The sequence below is a fragment of the Agelaius phoeniceus genome, chromosome 7 (assembly GCF_051311805.1).
Source record: "Agelaius phoeniceus isolate bAgePho1 chromosome 7, bAgePho1.hap1, whole genome shotgun sequence".
Lineage (NCBI taxonomy): Eukaryota > Metazoa > Chordata > Aves > Passeriformes > Icteridae > Agelaius > Agelaius phoeniceus.
In genome coordinates this window covers 44,673,453-44,693,335 of record NC_135271.1, presented here as the reverse complement: position 1 = coordinate 44,693,335, position 19,883 = coordinate 44,673,453, and the positions used below count along the sequence as shown (strand labels likewise).

The 19,883-nt window shown below is 40.1% G+C and overlaps 1 protein-coding gene across 1 annotated transcript; it reads left to right on the top strand.

Annotated features, from left to right (window-relative positions):
• The first annotated feature begins 6,711 nt into the window (after nucleotides 1-6,711).
• CXCR4 (C-X-C motif chemokine receptor 4) lies at nucleotides 6,712-10,278 on the top strand. Its single transcript, XM_054636401.2, has 2 exons — nucleotides 6,712-7,079; nucleotides 8,680-10,278. The coding sequence occupies exons 1-2, from the start codon at nucleotides 7,041-7,043 to the stop codon at nucleotides 9,739-9,741; spliced, it is 1,101 nt and encodes a 366-aa protein (XP_054492376.1). The 5' UTR covers nucleotides 6,712-7,040; the 3' UTR covers nucleotides 9,742-10,278.
• The last annotated feature ends 9,605 nt before the right edge of the window (nucleotides 10,279-19,883 follow it).

Below are 19,883 nucleotides of genomic sequence, written 5' to 3'. Positions count from 1 at the left end.
TGAGGGCTCCACAGTTCCTCATTTTGTTGCTGAATTCCCAATTCCCCATGGATCTGACCTAGACCAGGCATTAGCATGCTGTCACTTTTCTGTAGAATCATCCAGAGCACACACCATGATGTTTGTACAGTCTTTGTTCTAGCCATTATGGAAATCATGTGGATGATGCCTGGTTCAGCATAAAGGTTGTCTAAAATTACCTGTTCCACTTCCTAAAAATTAATCTAAACCAGCAAGATGAAAGTTTAGCAAGTTCAGTTGTAAGAGATAAGCTCTTTGTGTCATGTGACTCTTTATGTGGTAACAGATACCCTGAAAATTGGATTTATCTCCCCATTAAACCAGAAAAAGAGGTTCAGCATGCCAATAATTTCTTCAAGCAGATCTCTTCCTTTCGAAAGGTTTGTCACCTAATGATTGAGGAGAAATCCTACTATATGATTTTAGTGATTATTTACAAAGTTTAGGCCTCAAATCCTACTTACTAAATTTTCAGAGCAGCAAGAACAAATACCACTACTCATGATAAATCAGCTCAAAATTAGGAGTGTGTAATATCATGCTCCTTTCACTAGCAATTAATGAACAGAGAAAGGAATGTACCTGCCATAAATATTCCTACAGCTCTCCATCTACATCCTTGTATTTGGCTATATATAAATTGATAGAACAGGCTGTATATGGGTATTTACTCATGGTATTTTGACAAGTACTGTATATAGAGAGCTTGGCAGCAGGACCAAAAATTTGTCATCATCTAATGGAGATTTTTTGATTGTTTTAGAAATGTTTGGTCATGTTTCAACAGACATCCCAGTTACTGAGCTAATGCTGATATTACCTAAGGAGGAAGGACTGACTCAAAAAATGTAAATTCAGTCTCACTCTTGTACATATCTCAATTGCATGTGGCAAATCTGGTTTCTAATACTAAGGAAAAAAAAGTGTTTGGAATTTTGTAATTCTAAAGTAAATTTTCAGGGAAACAGTTGGTGGAGAGATCCAAAAGAAAGAAACTATGGGAAGGCTCATTACTAAATTTGGGCAACCTTCCCACTTGCTGAACTAGGAGAAATCCTGTATTCTAAAACAAGCATCTGAGCTGACATTCAGCATCCACATGTACAGACTTTACTTCAAGGCTGATGCAATAAAACTAAAACATTTGTGAGCTTCAGATGCCAAACTGAGCGAAACAGGAAGAGTGGCTGCTCCTGCTCTGCTTTCAGTGCCACTTTGTAGACAAGTGGGCAAATGAGGTAAGTAAATTATTTCAACAGGCTCGGAAGCTCACAATGTGTGGAAAATAAATGCCTATTATGGCATCCAAAGAAAAAAAGTAGAAGAAATGTGTGAAAATGATAAAGAAAACATGGCACATGCTAGCATACTTTACTACATCCCAAGCACACAATTCCACAGACACCATTTCAACAAAAGATTGATCAAAAACTGTCAGGGCGGAAACTCAACATCAAAATGCCATTTCCATTGTGTAGAGCAAATGGATTTAATGTAATTAAACATAAAGGGATTTGTTTTGATCCAGATAACTCTGGGCACTGCCAGTGGCAGAGGCATGAGGACATGGTCTGATGGAGGCATTTTCAATCATAGAATAATTCAGGTTGGAAGGAACCTGTGGATTCCAAGCCAGAGCAGGCCGCTCAGAGCCCTGTTCAGTTTATTAGTTTCCAAGTAGCTGAGTCCTGTTTTCACAGGCAGGAGCAGCAATGGCCAGTCCCAGATACAACTGTGTTTCTGAAGCTATCTACAAGAAATCATGAGATTTGGCAAACATTCATGTATGCATAAATAGCTGGACATGTTCTCTGATTTATCTATATACTCTTAAGATATAGCATGCTCTTAGCACGGATCCCCAGAAACAAATCCTATCCTTAGTAATCCAAACTGAACTGGGGCAAGTTTCTAATGGAACTTTATAGTATAAAAGAACATTATAAGAAACACATCTCATTGCTAAACAGAAATCTATCTAAATGTTCTGGAAGCCAAAATCCTGTCTGGTTATAGGAAAGAAACTACTTACATATAATTAGGGAGGCTTTACTTTGTTTTCATAATTTTGATCTGACCACAGTTCTGGAAAAAAAGCCACTTCAACATGTCTCCAGAATTGTTCTGCTATAGAATCATCAAAGGTAAACCCTTCAGCTCCACTGATATGCAAATGATGACATGTTTTTTAAAAGGATTAACAAAGTTGTTCAAAGCATCTTTTTAGTCTACTCTACTTCCAAACAAACAATAAACTGTCCGCATGCAGTGAGATTTGCTAACCCATAAACACAGCCAAATGGAGGAAGATCAGAACCTTAATGAGTTTGGTCCCCTTTGAATTCTAGCTGATCAGTGTCACCAATAATTTCAACAGGCTCTAAATTAAGCACTTTCTGTCTTCAAAGTGCCTTGCAAACATCAACCAATTAATCCCTACAAGTCTCCTCTGAGGTAGGTAAGTAGGTATTGTTATCCCCATTTTACAGTTGGCTGAACACAGTCAGAGGGTTAAGTGATTTGCTGCGGGCCACAGATGGAGGTGGGATTAAAACACAAGAGTCACTATGATTCTTTTTAGAGGATAGCACCTCTTTCTTTTTTCTGCTGACTTTTCTGTGCTGACTTTAGACATATTGGCCTTGTGGCAACACTTAAAGGAAACAATATAAATTGTCCTTGTTAAAAGCAAGGAAACAGAGAGAAATTTGGGGATTGTGCTGATAACCTTTTTGTTTCCCTATACTGATGTTAAGGGTTTTCCTATAATTTTGTTCTGATATTCAAGTATCATTCCTGTCATACAGGGACTTATTTCTGTGGCAATGTAACAGGCTACCAATTGAAAGATATGTCCTGCTCCTTCACAGGTTTTATTTAGTCTTTGTGCTTTCAAATTAGTAAGAGTAGGTGGCATCCTGCCCATAAATGGGGCACTTTCCTTCCAGGATCAGGGTAACAGTTGGTAGGCTTTTTCCACTGCAGCACAGGCAGGAAGAAATGGAGAAAGGGAGCTTTGAGAACCAAGAGCAAAGAAAGCCATTAACTGAAACCCAACCCCAGCAAACCGCTTGTAACCATTCTAACAGGCGTAAGATTGATACCTTTCCCACTTCAACAGAAAGATCAGATGGAAAAGGGAGAGTATATCCTTTTCCTCTCTATGTATACAACTTCAGGCCACTTGAAGACCCATTTGTCATTAAGTCAATCCAGTGTATTGTAATAAACTTCTGAGTTTTATCAGGAAACCGCTTTTCATCTAGCGGCAAATCCACAGCATCAGTTCCCTGGAATACTTTTTAGAATAGAAAAATCCACTACTCAAAGTTGATGTCTTGCAACTCTTGAGCACATTTTCTGTTAATTTTTCAGATGACACTCTACTGTCAGAAGCCTTCCAGTACAGGAATTGACATGCACAGAGAAAATCAGTGAATATTTGAAAATTATCCACTTCCCATAGTATAGTACAGTCATTTCAGCCATATTGCTGTTTATGTGTTTTTATCACACAATCTTCTACGTGTCCTGAAAGTATAGCTCCATTAATGCTACAAAAATAACAGTTTATTAATACACTACTGTAATACATGGTGGTATTCATATATTCCATAATCTAAGGATCTTACTTCCTTTGTATTAGGTGTTGCTCACAGGAAATGGTCCATCAAAGTTTTATTAGCTGAAAGTTTACTTTGTTAAAGGCATTTGTGAAGCCTTCAGATTAAGTAAATCATTTAACATAGGGTTGTGGTTAAATAAAATGCAATTTATTTTTCTACTTCTGTGGATGCTGAATCAAAAGAGTATTTTTACTATTAGAAAGGTTTGTTAGTAACTACTTTGCTCTTACATGACCATCACTTATGTCTCTTTTTAGAAGAAAATAGTTAATGATTAACAACCTGAGGAATTGTACTCTAACAGTGTAAGAACATGTAGGATTTTGACTCTTGGAAAGGTGTGTTTTCAGTAATAAAAACATGCATTATGTGGGTTAGGAAGGGTCTGATTTTCACAGTTACTCTGTGACCAGGAAAACATGTAATGCAAAACATAAGCTTGGAAATTGCTATTTGCTAGCTCTGTCTCAAGAAGATTTGTAGCTGACTCAGAATTACATGCTCTGCAGAAACAGCTCCCCTCTTTTATCACTTTGGAAATCATTAACTTGCCCTGGATGGTCCTCTGTGCAACAAAGGAAGTTTTCACATGGATTTTCTGATAGGGGAAACAAAAGAGATCATAGATAACAAAGCAGCAGTGTGAATGACAGTTTTAGAGGACCTTCATCCAAACAAGCCTCAGTAACATCTCATCAGATCGGTATCATCCCCAAATTTCCTTTCACTCAGCACTACCACGCTTCAGGGCTAATCCAGTGAACCATTCCTCAGTTCCAAATTTCTTAGGCTATCTGTGAATACAAATAGCTGAGTGATTGTCCCATATCCCACTAATTAACATAACCCATTTCTACATCATATATTTTGTTGTTGCAGGTCTATCTGTACAGTAAAATGGAGCTGTTGGAACATTTGTCTGCTTGGGTTGAAACTACACTCACAGTTCTGTGCATCCCTCCCCACATGTCAATGCACTCCATGCTATCCACCCCAATGAAGAGCAACTCTCAACCCTGTCAAACAGCTCTAGACCCCACATACTTATACATTATATTATAATATCATTATATATCTTTTGCTCATCTGCAGCCATTGCCACAACTCACCTGCACCAGGAGCATATTTTAATGTCCTGCACTGCACACTTAGAGAAGGAGCAAGGTTTAATCATCTATGCCCCTCCAAGATGAGAATACTTCTCAAAAAAAAACCACATCTGTAACCCATATGAATTTCTGGAAAGGTAGAAACCAATTTTTCTCTAAACTCACCTCCCCAGTGAGCAGTTCTGTGTCCTGATTAGTTTTTTAGAACCTGTTCAATATGCATATTTCTGAAAATGTGGTTCCCAGGTTTGCATGTTTAGCAGACTGGAGAGCCTTTCCAGCACCATATCCCTGCAGAAACTGCATGGCAATTGATGGTGCTATGAGCTGGGCATCCCCCTTAAGTGAAAGAGTGAAAGATGATTACTTAGACATGATCCTACTCATTTGTATACAAAAATCCCTCATCTGCTCATTTATCTGCCTGGACATCTAATGTTGTGCTGCACATTCTGTGATGATTTGGGCAATGTGTTTTCCTATTTGTGTGTCTAAAATGCAGTGAATGTATCACAGATTCTATGGAAAATAAGGAATTAATAGTAATAATTACAATTTGTCACATTTGTTCTTAAAGAAGATTTATGGTATCATAAGCTTAGGGTTAGTATCTAATTACAGAGACTCAGGAGAACATTTTTCTGGATATAAAGTAGATACTGAATTTTCTGAAGACTGGTAATTCCTGAATTATAATCAATTACAGTTTGCTTTTAATGCAACTTGTATGTGATATTCCAGACCTGCTAACAAAGTACGAATAACTATCAAATTACAGTGCAGTGAAAGTACACAATCACATTATAGGTCATACCTTACATACCGTGTTTTTAAAGATAAATATTATTTGGTTATTAATCATAACCAAATCCATACCCACTGTAGGGTGTGAGAAAGAGTTCTAGAGCTGTTAGGGGAAAAGTAAGATAGTATCTCTTGTCAAATACTTGAAGATAATATTTGTATTTGAAACTGGTGTGTTAACTAACTTGCATGTAAACTGATTATAGGGGCATTTCAGAACAAAACTTTGGTCAAACTTTCACTTTTATCATCCCTTGAGGCTACTGGGGTAATTTGAGAATATTTTATTGCATAAAAATATTCTCTCCCTTCTTCTTTCCACTACAAAAATCAAATGTAAAGAGTAAATCTATATAACTGAATTAATTATTCCCAATACAGTTACTCACTATAACTTTTTGTTTTGAGTTGTGAAGTTGAGGAGGGATACACACATGACACACTATGCTAATCAAAATCTTTTCTGCAAATTAATTTGCCTGCATGAATATCACCAGTACTGAGACCCCAGAGATAACTGTAGAGAAAATCAATTATTCTGTTTTGTTTGTCTCTATATTTGGGCTGATTTTCTCTTGCAAACCTATCCTATGATTGCTATGTATATTCTACATATATAATTTCAGGGTTTGGGGTTTATTTGTTGTGGGGTTTCAGTTTTTTGGGGTTGTGGGGTTTTGGTTTTGTGTATGTATGGGATGTTTTAGTTTGGCAGCGGGGTTTTGGGGGGGGCTTTGTAGTTGTTTTTTTATTTGTTTGGCGTGTTTGTTTGTTTGTTTGGGCTTTTTTTATTATTATTATCCAGCTACATGAAACGGATCATCACCCGACTTCTCACCCAAACCCACAGGTGCCAGATGAGCTCAGAGGGCAACCTGCAACCCACTCACGTTGCAGCCCTTGAAAAGTTTATAGAACCTCTCATCCCTCAATAGGGACCAGCCCTTGCTTCCTGCCTCTCCTCAGCAGGCGGGAAGAGACAACTTTGAGGACAGAGTTGCCAGAATTTTGAATGGCATACAGGACCCCTGCTCTTCCTCCTCCACACGACTCCTGGACCAGTGACTTCATTCGGAGCCCGCCTGGGGTACCCATGGCAACCCAGGGCTCCACAACACACTTCAAAGAATGTTCTTGAGGGGAAATTCAAAAGCCCACTTGTATGAACACATCAATCAGAAGGGGGCAAATGCCCCCGTGAGGAGCGTGGCCCCCGCGGGCGCGCCGGGCAAGTGCAATTCCCATGCCCGGGGCGCCAGACAAAGAGCGGCCCGAGGCGCCCGCCCGGAGCCCGAGAGCGCGGCGGCATCGCCGGGGAGGAGCCAGACCCAGCTGCCCCGGGGGCGGGGGACAGCCTGGGACCGTATAAAAAGGCGTCCCGCCAGAAGAGCCGGGGCGTGTTTGGAGCAGCGGCGAGTGGTGTCACTGCGAGAGGCGCGGCTGCGACAGCGGCAACAGCCTGAGAGCGCGGAGCCGTCCGATGGCTCTGAGCATGGACAGCAGCCTCGACAGCCTGGATGTAAGTGCCGGGAGCGCGGCCGGCTGCCCATGTGCGCGCTGTTTGCAAACAAAGGTGCCCTCGGCGGAGGCTGCGGGCGGCGGGGTCGGGGCAGCGGAGGGGTCTGCGGGGCGCGAACGGGCAGGGCTCCCCTCTGAGCCCCGGCCGCTGCTGCCTCTGCCTGCAGCGCTTCGGACCTTGGCACAGCTGCAGCCACTGCAAATTCCAGCTGCAGAACTCCGCTCCTTCTCTGGGGCTCTGCTGCTCGGCCGTCAGTTCAAGTGACATGTGGCACCTTTGTGGACTGAAAAACGCCGGCAGAGCAATTAGCGCTACGGGAATGGTCAGAGGGCAGGAGGCGAGGAAGTTTGGAGCGGTCTGACTCCTCGCACGCTATCCCTTTGCCGCGGTGCGCGCTCAGACCTCGGGCTGCCGGCGGGACTGGGAGCGGCGGCAGCGCCCGGCCGTCCCGCCCGCTCCCCGAGCGAAACGAAGCGGCAAACCGCTCTTTCGGGGGCAGCTCCTCTGCCTTGGTTTGCAGAGCAGTTAGGAGCAAAGAGGAGATCTCTGCCAAGTTCCAACTTTAGGGCCGCAGTTAATGCCCGCGTGGTGCCGGTGCCTCCGCGTATGAAGCGCTGCGGGTCTCCCGGGCGCGCCCTGCGCGGAGCTCGGGGGTTCGTGGGACACAAGGCATGACAGCAAAAAATCTGAAAACCTGAGGAATTGCACGTAGCCAGATGGCACTCTCCCGCCAGCTTTGCTTTTAGCGCCATGGCCAAAACCGTTGGTGGTTTCCTGATGCTCTTTCATGCCCTCACCAAATTTCGCTTCCTTTTTTCACCGCTATGCTTGGTCCGTCTGGCTGCAGTCCCGCGCCGGCCGCGCTCACCCCCGGCCCCGCAACCGCAGAGGGTGGGGAACAAAGGGAGGGAGCGTGGACCATCGTGGTGACCCTTCACGAGCTTTGAGTTCCCCTGATTAAAGTCATCTCTCTCTTTCTTTCTTTCTTTATGGGCTTTGGGTTTTTTTTCCTTGTCTGAGTGTGTGGAACTGTCAGTTGTTTCTCAGCAGGGAATTCTTGCTATTATTTATCCTTTATTACATCAGCCGAGGGTACCTTCTCTATTTCTCCTTGACCCCATCCTCTTAATGACAAGGGACTTTGGAGCAGCAGCATTTCTAAGTAATTCTTTTATAGCTCTCTATTGTAGAAGTTAAATGTGATAGGTCATGCTCAGTGTGGACAGACCTCTCTCTCGCATCTGGCACTTTCTGGGCTCTCCCGTTTGTAGTGTCCATCTGATAAGAGCGCTGAAGTGTTCAGAACCAACGATATTTCTGGGAGTAGCCATTATCTTTCTTTGCTCCTGCATGCCCTGCCCTTAGCAAGATCTTACTGCTCAGAGAAAGACAAAGGAAGTTTTTAAAGTTATTCTTATTTGCTGTGTATTTTATATACATGTATGTAAACATTGTATTTTCCCATCTGGCTTTCAAAACGTTTGCCTTTGCCCATTTGTGACAGTGGAGACTGTTCAAGTAACCCTTCACATATTGTCATATAGAATAAGTTTTTGCAGAGAAGCTAACATCTAATTTACTTTTTCTCCTTTTTTTTTAGCTGTCCTCTGGGTTATTAATTGAACTTTCTGAAAATGGCACAGATGAGATTGGTTCAGGTGACTATGGAGACTATGAAGAGCCATGCTATCAACATGAGAACGCCGATTTCAACCGGATCTTCTTGCCAACAATCTACTCCATCATCTTCCTAACCGGAATAATTGGCAATGGATTGGTTATTATTGTTATGGGCTACCAGAAGAAGCAAAGAAGCATGACTGATAAATACAGGCTGCACCTCTCTGTGGCAGACCTCCTTTTTGTCATCACCTTGCCATTCTGGTCTGTGGATGCAGCCATAGGCTGGTACTTCGGGAATGTTCTGTGCAAGGCAGTTCATGTCATTTACACAGTCAACCTCTATAGCAGTGTCTTGATTTTGGCCTTCATAAGTTTAGATCGTTACCTGGCAATAGTCCACGCCACCAACAGCCAGCGCCCACGAAAGCTCCTGGCTGAGAAGGTGGTGTATGTAGGCGTGTGGCTGCCAGCTGTGCTTCTGACAGTGCCTGATTTAATCTTCGCCAGTACCAGTGAAGTCGAAGGAAGGTATCTCTGTGATCGCATGTACCCTCACGAAAACTGGCTGATCTCGTTCAGATTCCAGCATATCTTGGTAGGACTTGTCTTGCCTGGTCTAATAATCCTGACTTGCTACTGTATTATCATATCCAAGCTGTCACACTCCAAAGGCCACCAGAAGCGCAAAGCCTTGAAGACCACTGTTATCCTCATCCTCGCCTTCTTTGCCTGCTGGCTGCCATATTATATTGGCATCAGCATCGACACCTTCATCTTGCTGGGAGTCATCAGACACCGCTGCAGCTTGGAGACCATAGTGCACAAATGGATCTCCATTACAGAAGCCCTGGCATTCTTCCACTGCTGCCTGAATCCAATTCTGTATGCCTTCTTGGGTGCCAAGTTCAAAACATCAGCTCAAAATGCCTTGACATCAGTTAGCAGAGGATCAAGCCTCAAGATTCTTTCAAAAGGCAAACGTGCAGGACATTCTTCTGTTTCTACAGAGTCTGAGTCTTCGAGTTTCCATTCCAGCTAACGCTGCTCCTTGCCATCATTTTATAAAGAGACACTTTAAAGCTGCGCAAGATTTCAGACAAATAAGACTGACCATAATGTACAGATTTATTTACAGCTGGAATTTTATATTGTTTCTTTTAGTCTCTGTGAAGTTTAATTGACTTATTTATATAAAAAAACCTTTCGTATTGATGACAAGTGTCTAGGCAGGTCCTGTGGACAAGTGGTTGGTTCACAAAAGTTTTAGTGACTGTATGTATAGATATGTGAACCAAACACTTTGGATTGTAGCAAAGTGACTGTTAAAAGTTTAGAAAACATTTCTCTGTTGTTTATATGTAAATGTTTTTGGTGTTATTGTATTCTTAAAAGTTTGCCTGGATATTTTTACCTTACTACAAGATGTTTGGTTTACAATAGCTTAACTCTGCTGTAGAAATGGCACTTATAACCAAAGCCTCCTGTTACATGCTAAGGTTTTTCCCTCCATTCTCAGTAATTGATGGTTTGCAAAATTTTCTGTTAAAGGTAAAATAAAAGTATATGAAAAAAGTTATTTTGAGTGGTATTTTCATTTCTGGTTGAATTTTTCTCAGTGCTTTTATTTACAATTCTAAAATACACAATAATGTCTTAGAAAATTGCAGGTCTTGTGAAAAGCAGGAAAATGAGTTTCAGTACACACTGATTATTCAGTTGACACCTCTGAGTGCCATGTCATATGTTTTTTTTCACTGGAATACATTTGCTCCAGTTAACACTGTGTTTAGAATTACTTAAACTGTCACTTAGAGAACTTTTTGAGGAAAAATATCTACAAATGAAAACCAATGTGTTTAGGCAATTGCTAAAGTTTACAGCCTCAGGAATCAAACTCAGATTACTGCAAGTGCCTAACCTTTATGCCCTGTGTACAAAGTGAATCATACATTTCTTCTGCCTTTGTTGTGGTTCTAAATTTAGTTTCACAAGTTAATACTAATCAAATGTAGCTGAATCAAAGCCATTTCTGACTAGAAATAAAGTTATTCTAATAAAGTGTATCTGCTCTGAGGGAGGTAAGTGGTTTTCCTCTATTGATCTTTCCCTATCCTGTCTACATCCAGATTTTCTTAAAGTAATGTTATAATCTTCACATTCCTTTTAAAACACAGAATGTGTGCCAATTCTTGAAAATATTTTTAGTAGGAATCAGCCACACTATAGGAGTACCAATAATTAGTGCTGAAATCTTAATTGTCTGGTTAGTCATGTCTTCACATTAGTAGAGTGCACTCAGAAGTAATGGATACCCAAGAGAACAGAACCATTGAGAGTATTTGTACTTAGATTAACAAAACAAGCAAAACTGTTACTTACATATAAAAAGCATTAAAAATAACCTAGAAGTCGAAAAAAGAAAAAAAAAAATTATCTACTGCTCAGACAGAACAGAAACAGGCAACATAGATATTGCAGGTGTATTACCAAATTTTTCACAGGCACAGCACCCTAGTGATTTTGTGGAACCAGTACCACTATGCTAAACTATACATTAAATTCCATATTTCATATTAGCTATTTTCATAAATACACGATCTTTCTATTTTCAACTTCCCTTCTCTCCAGTGAGGAGGCTGCAACCTTGGCTGCATCCTGCACTCCTTCCCTTGCAATGACAGTAGCAATCATCTGATTCTGTGTTGAGCTGATTCAGTGCTGAACAAGCACAAAACCTGGCAGAAAATAGGTAATTTTCCAGCAATTCAGTGAATTGAATGCGTTCTATGAGGAATCCAACAAGTACTACAAAAGTGCCAGATTTTGTAACCCGAAGCCAGGCAAAGGGAGAGGAAAGAGATAAAATGAAAAGGACACAGATTTCCTCCCCCACTTTTAGCAACTAAACCGTCTAGATCAGTTAACTCTAATGTGTGTTTCCACTCAACATAAATTAGCAGCAGAAAAGATGCATTCTCAAGAAACAAAAGGTCTCACTTTGATCAAGTTGTTCCTCCTAAACAGGGCTGAGAAATGAGGAAAACATGGTATAGGAGCAGAACTCCTTAAATGGTTTATTTTTGTTGTTCGTTTGTGTGTTTTCTCAATTTAGTGAAGGTTTCCCTGTGAAGAATTTGCTGTTCTAAATGATTCTGATTTTCACCCCAGCCCAATCAATCACTGTGATTTAATTGCACTTATAAAATACTTACAGGCTATCAACACGCTGCTGCTTATTTGTTGAGGAAATGTTTAGAGCCCCCAGCATTAACTTAGATTATTCCCATTATGCTTTAGTCAACCAACTGCTACCTCAAGTAGAGTTAACAGGAAAGAGGGTGAAAGAGAGAATAAACTCAGCAGTCATGTTACTGCCAAAGACCACTAAAAGGACACTAAACAAACAACAGAAAGAATTTGTGGAGAAAATTAATTAGCAAAATTAAAAAAACTTAAACCCATGCCCCAGAGGGATGATTTTTGTAAAACTGCCATTGTTCTCAGTAGAATTAATGAACCTATGGACAGAAGACTGTCTTGAAAAGGAGTGGCAAGTTCTTTGGGGTTTTGCTTCAGCAAGAAAAATGAGTCAAAAGCCACGTGTATTTATTCCTAAATAACTTCATATATCTATAAATATGAATATAATATATATTTGTACTGTTTACAGAGCAAATATTTGCAAATTGGATGAAGTTGTCATGAAACACAGCAAGAAATTATTAATCCAGTTCTGTCTTTTTACCTATGAGTAAGTCAGAGAAAATAAGGCAAATTTCTCTTAAATCCACTGAGCTATTCCAAATATACCATGTTCGTAAAAAATATTCATTTGTTCCATTTCAAAACAAAATCACCTTTAGGATGATTTTTTGTTGAGGCTGTGACTTTTTAGATCTTTGTGAAGCAAAAGTCCTGGTAAATGCATTTCTCAAAGTGTAAATTCAGCAACAAAGAAAAATGAACCTAATTTTGTGATTTATACACTGGACAAGTCCACACAGACCAAGAATTTGCCAAAGTTTTCGAAGGGGCTTTCCAAGTCTTTTTTCAAATTACTCCTCTCTAGCATACAGAATAATCATGACATTCTTCAAGATATACACAATGCATACTCTCAGCACTTACTTGAAGTCATAAAATAATAGCTGTGTCCAAGTAATTTTAAATATGCAACTCAAGACACAGAACAGAGAACAAATGTGAGTTTGGTTACAAATCGTTGAGTATTGGTTACAAACCAGTTTAAAATGTTATGTGGTAGTTCAAAAGATTTATAATGTATTTGCAAAAGCTTTTTCCACTGAATTCAGGCACTAAGTATTTTGCTATGATTTCTGCAATGTGCCAACAGCAGTGTTGGACTAAAACATGGATATTCACCTAATACTATAATGCACACATTTTGAGTGCCTGAGATTTGTTAGAAATCCTTTGGATCATGCAAGGCTAAACCAAGAATGGAACATGTACACAAACTTACTTTTGCTTCTTTTGAAATGTTGTTTGGATTTAAAGTCAGAACACTTAAAGCAGTGGAGTAAAATGCCACTGTAACCCATTATTTGTGTGGTAATCCATTATTTATAGGTGTGTTTTTACTCTCTCTGATCAGGTGGTACCCACCCACATTAGAGGAGCGTGTGAAAAGCTGAGGGGTGTAATGAGGCTGCCCCAGCAAATGTACACTGAGGGAAGTGAGCAGGGGGTGTCACTTGCTGCTTTCTTGGCCAGTTTTATGACACAATCATTATACAGGGGCCTGAACTTCTATGCATATACATAAATCAAAACAAAATCACCATGAAAATAAAAAGGAAGTGGCAGTAATAACATGGAGCCATTCATGCAAGTGAATGGTTTATCTTGCGATGGTTGGACTCTAGTTGGACAATGTACAAAGTGACCACCTCTAGATGTTTGGTTGAAAAGCCCATTTTTTACATTGTTTGGGAAAGGAAACAGCATGATGAGGAAGTACTTCCTTGATCCAGGCATGCCTCCAAAATCCCCTAACAATGGAGTATTCTCATATTCTCATAGTGCTGAAACTTAGGAAACACTTAAGCAGATAGAGCCCCAGAGGTTCTTGCTCAAAGGATGCCACTCCCTCACTTTATGTTTTGAAAGAGCTATACAGACTCCTTTTCACAGCCATAAATCACGTGTCAATTGAAATTACATGAGCGCTGGGATTATTGCCTATAAAGGCACAGATTTCTTAAACTCCTTTCTCTTTAGGTAACAATTTTTCTGTCATTCTTTTAATTTTCTCTGAAAATCTTTCATCTTCTACAGGGTGAAGTTTGAAGAGAATGTTTTAATAACAATTCTCTTACTATCTTCCCACCATTCTAGTTTTATTGTTTTTGAAAACATACTTTACTAGAAGCTGATTATAAAGGTACTTTGTGTTTGCTTACTTATAAATATGTAACATAAATATATCTACACGTATATAATGATATAGATTACCAAGCACCATTTTCAGTTGCTGATACAAGTGACCCAGGATCCAGCACAGCTACCACTGACTTCAGAGGAGCCAGGGTTCATTACACATGTAGCAGGTATTGATTAAAACTACTATTTTCTTGGAAGGACAGATGGCTTCAGTGACAAACTCCAACTGAATTCAGAGACAGCAGAGTACCTAAAGAAATATGCTTCCTAAAGTGTACAACCTTGCAGCCCAAATCAATTACAAATGAAGATTACAAGTTGTGGATTTCACTTGCAGTCAGAGATGTACATGAAGCTAAATCCTTCAGTATGGAACAGGTGGAACTGTTCTGCTGAACATAACAGAAATAAATTTTCAGCAAAATGGTTCTCTCTTACTGAAGGCTTGCAAGCTTTGCATACCCACCTATCAACAGTCTCACAGTAATTTGTCTTCAGTGGCACAGTGATTAAAAAAAATAGATCAACTTTTAAAATACCCTTGTCCTTTGGAATTCACACCAGGAACAGATTCTCACCACACAAACATATCAGAGTAATTAGTAATTATGAGGGATTTTTGAAGGGTTACACTGCAGAGAGTTCTTTGGCTTCTGCTCTCGTTTGGCATTGACTTGGACTTTCTTGCTGTTGATGCTGCCTTTTATTCCTTCTACCCTCTTTTCACAAGTAAAAAGAAACTTTTCAAATAAAAAAAGTTACAGCTTTCACAACTGTTTCTATGTCTTCTCATGTGTATTTCCATTCCAACATCTGCTTTTCTTTAGCTGAAGGATAAATTACTTCTATATTGTATGAAAAATTTAAACTCAAAGGTTGGTTTTACGCTCAAGTTTCTTAAAGTGCAATCCCAGCACACACTGGTTTACTTCCTTGGCTCTTTCCTATCCAGCACCTGGAAATGGGGCAGATCTTCCAGAGAGGGGGCTGAGAGGGCCCTTTACCTGCCTGTCAGTGTCACCACTGATACCAGCACAGCTTCAAGAACATGAGCTGCCCAGGAATTCAGCACTCTGCAAGCTACAATGAGACTAAACAGCAATACTTATCACTGGTGATAATCCTAATTTGTGACACTCTTCAACAGAATAACATAAGATAAACTTGAGAAGTTCAAGTAGAACATCTTTCCTTAGATTTCCTTTCACAACTCCTTGTCATCTTTCTTATGGCTGCTCCATTTCAATTCTGTCCTCTCTTAGGCAAATGTTTTTGGATTTTTATCCCCTGGGGAAAATATTTAGCATTTAAAACGTGTTTAAAAACACTGATTCTGCCAAGCCTGAACAAGAGTTCACCAAAGAGAGAAATGTTGGTATGCTTCTTAGTAGAAGATGAAACTGGGGCCTCAGTGTCCACAGATGAATTCCATCTCTAAAATCTGTGGGAAGCAAGAGAACAGTTCTGGTGTTTTTACAGACATGTTTTATTGTGATAGCAATAGATATGTCTTGTCAAGATTAGGTTCATTGCGAATCTGAAATCTGTTATTCCTGCTCTTTGTGGGAGGACTTACATCTCATAAAAGTGTTAAGGTCACTGTTGGAACTCAGTGCAGGAATGCACTGATAAGAGTCTAACAAGAATACAAGGAGAAAAGGGATTATTGTCCAAGGGCAAGGTTCACGTTAGATTTAATTTGACAGCAAAGGAAATGTAGAGTTCCTTTCCTCCCCTGCCCCTCAGTGTTCACCACCTTCCTTTCCAAGGCCCTTCAGGTCATGCCCCCACCCTGCTTTTCTTGCTGTCTTTCTCCCCAACTCCATTGAGGTGGTCCTCTAACAGAGCTTTCCCACTCGGAACTGGGCACTAATAAGTGGGCACTGACCCAAGGTAACTGATCTCATCTGCTCATCAACAGGACAAAAAGGAGTCTCACACCTCACAGTCCCCTTCCTTCTCTCCTTTACTCTTACCTATGCAGACCCCTCAGTCTCTGCTCATGGACTCCCTGGCAAATCAGTTCAGCTCTTGAAGACTGGAGTTTCACAGGAATTTGAAGCTGACTTCCTCTGTTGGGAAAGTCTTCAGTCTCCCTCCCTGCCTCTTCCCATCCTTTCATTTGATATCTTCAATACTCTGATTCTAAATCCTGTGGCCCTGTCACCTGCTGTGCATTATCTATTGAATTAGTCACAGTTTATTTTGAACAGAATTAATTGATTAAATAGACAGTATCTTAAAAAAAAAAAGTATTTTATACCATTTTAATGAAGTTAGCTCAGAAACAGGGCTGACTACACTCAAGATTAAAAGAAAAAGTAATCATATACATGGCTAAGCAAAGAAAGAAACTTTTTTCACTTTTTCTTTCAGCAGCAATAAACTCTTAGTTTGACTCTGGTTTTGTAAAGCCTACCAGCCACAGAAAATGAACAGAAGGAAGTGAATGGATCTCAGGCAGCACAGTGAACCAAAGTGTCTCACTAAGTCAAAACTCAGAGCAACTGCAAGACTGTGGGCAGATTCATGCACCTGGGAGCTGTCAGGGGAGCAAAGTGGGACCCCAGCTTTTGGGACCAGCAAGCTGCTAGACCAGTTTAGCTATCTTGTCAAAACTTCCTTAAGCAAACAGCCAAACTGTTAAACAAACACGCGAGTTCTCAGGTAGGGGCCAAGAGGTTGAAAAAATACGAAGGGAACAGATGCCCCTCATTAAGAGAATTGAGCCCTATTTGCTCCTGAGGTAAAATATCATTACCTGTTGACTACATAATCATGGTCCTGCAGAGCACCTTTCCCTGAAACAAAGCTCAAGAGACAGAGGTCTTGAATAACAATGTTTTGAACTAAAGAGATCTGTAATATATCTCAATGATCAATCATGTTCTTGACTATACTGCTCATCAGATTTAATGCAGCTATTGGTTAAGACACAGTGCAATTCTACTTTCATATATAGAGTACACAGGACTTTTTGAATGAGGTGGATGTTAGAGTGATTTTTAAAAGCAGAAAGCTTGAAAAGCAGAGAGCAGGTCTTTTCCCATTTAACAATCACCAAAAAACCCCCAAAAACAACAAAAACCCCAAAAAACCCACAACAAAGCACTTAGGTTGAATAGTATGCTGTGATTCTCTCCTTTACCTATCAACTAAGGAAAGCAGCTGCCTCTTGGTATGACAACTGCTGCTTAGGAAAAAACATTAGATCCCTGCTTCACAGGCAAACTTAGTTTCACCAAGTTTGAAATGTAGTCAGCCCAGCCATGTTGAAGCCAGACTAAGTATGCTCAGATTGTACCATTTGAATGTATGAAGCTATATGGCTCTCTTAATATTCTGCAATAAAGGGGAGAGCATGGCATCTGCATGAATATTCAGTGTAGTGTATTCACCAGTCCAATAGTTTAATCATACTTCAGCCCAGAGAATAAACAGTCAACAGAGCCATGAATCCTTGAATCCACTCACTCCTGCTTTCTTCCTACCAGCTAATGTGGAGGAAGTATTAAGAACCTTTGCCCCCTATTAAGCACTTTGTGGTGATCTGTAATAAAAAGTGTAACAAATGAAGGATACAAGATCCTTTGTAATATTTAAGATGACTCTGCTACCCAGGTGTTTGAAAGAGATCTCATTAATTCATTCTCATTAAATAATGAGAACAAAGATTTTTTTCTATCTTTTCAGAATCCATTTTGAAATCCTCTGTTCTTAGTTGCATACACTTTACATATACTCTTTCAGCTGCCATCCAAACTGGGGCCCATTGTGCCCTCTACAAGCCATGTCCTGAGAGGAAATTGAAGGTGCATCTTCCTGAACTGGAACATGGGATTGAACTGCTGAGATGACACTGACTGAGCCCACTTGTGCCGTTGGGTGATATTAGCCGAGGTAATATCAATGCAGCCAGGGAAGCAGCTGTGATTACCTGTCCCTTTATCCATCCCGGCTGTCCTGACCATTGGGCTATAGAATTAGTCTCTCTCCGACTTGGTGAATATTTATTTATGCAAAGTTCAGCATTTTCAAAAGGACGGCCAAGACAAAAGCACCCCATCAAATACAACAGCATGGTGATTAAGCACCTCCCGAGAGACAGTGGCTCTCAGACTGCAAGGAAACCCGAGCTTTTGCCCCGATGTCCCTTGACAAGGGACATTGTTTTTGAAAAAGGGATCCTCCTCCTGCTCTTCAATGTTTAGTGTAGGATTAAAATAGCACCTATAGGAGTAAGCACTGTCCTCGGAAAAAGCTAAGTGCTTTGTTTATGAGTTCTGCCCGGGGTTAGGCAGATCTACTTGTCAACGGGCACTATCCAGTCCTGTGCTCTAGCAGCCAGAGATGTCCCGGCTATCAGATCTACTAGGAACCCACAAAGGCTTCTTAAGGTTTATGGTTGCATTTAAGTGTTCGTATCACTTGTAGAAATGTGTTGTCATCTAGCTGTCAGCAAGAGGAGTCTAGAACACTACAAACTCTGTACCACCTAAAAACGGAGCTGTAGAGGATATTCACACACCAGACAGAAACAGCTCCATCGTGTTTTCCTCCTCAGTCTTTTCACAAACGCCACCAGCTCATCCTAATGAGCTCCTCAGCCACTGAGGTACACTTAATCCTGAATCAGCGAAACCTGATAATAATGCTCAGCTGCTAGAAATGGAATTATTTTCTGATGACTGGACTTAATCCAACCAAAGGTCAGTACAAATAAAAAATTGCTGTCAGCTCAGAACTTAATGATATATTCTTACCTCTGTAGACCTATAATTTCTCTAGATACCTAAGAGGTCATGTCAATCCTAATGTCTCCCAGTTTTATGAATGCAACCATAAGCCCCTTTTAAATCAGATTACAAATGATTATTATAACTCTAAATCAAGGGAAAGGCTCACCATTTTCTCTAATTGGAAAGACTAATTTAATTATAATTATTTTCTTTCCAGATGCTTTGTATTTGTTCCATTACATTACAATAGATAGTCTGCATTTATGGAAAAGAAACAGTTAATTGTTTATGACTTGGAAAGGATGAAAAATTAGTTCACATCTGCTGGTGTAGCCACACTTCAGCCACACTCTTATTGTTTCTGAAGTGCAGGTATCTTCATATACACTACATGGTAGCTTCACTGCTAATTTAAAATAGATGAAAAGATGGTGTAAACAGAAAAGTTATGCTATTCTGATTTTTTTTAAAGATCTGCTTCAATCTAAAATAGGCAACTGATAAAACCATCAGACATAAAAGCTAATAATTCAAGATTTACAAGTCAGTGGGCACAAAGTGGAAAATGGTAATGTATTCAATATCCCAGCCTGATTTTGCACTGAATTAACATAAATTGACATAGCCTCCAAAGCAAACCTTGTCAACAACCTCACTTTGCCTTATTAACATCACTGTGGTATCTATATTATTTTTGGTTTTCAAATTTCCAAATACTAAATAGGCCAAATCTATATTCTGTGTAGCTTTGCTGAATTTAATGTTTAATTATTTATTAGATATCAAATGTATAACATCTGTGTAAGAAGGCTGACATATGTTAGGACCTTTGACTTTGATATATAAAAAACTGTCTGCTGAGTTAGGAATCTCTCTATAAATTAATTAGATAAACATGAATACAGCATTTGTATTCTTCTGAGCCTTTGCTTCCCTAGAGATGAGGATGATGCTTATACAAAGCACACAAGAGTGAATGTATGAGTGGATCCCTTTTGTCTTTGTATTAACAAGGTTCTGCTTTATGCTTTCTTAACTT

Coding starts and splice junctions, on each gene's coding strand:
- CXCR4 (XM_054636401.2), top strand. CDS start 7,041: ATGGCTCTGAGCATGGACAGCAGCCTCGACAGCCTGGAT. Junction 7,080..8,679: donor GCAGCCTCGACAGCCTGGAT/GTAAGTGCCGGG, acceptor CTTTTTTTTTAG/CTGTCCTCTGGGTTATTAAT.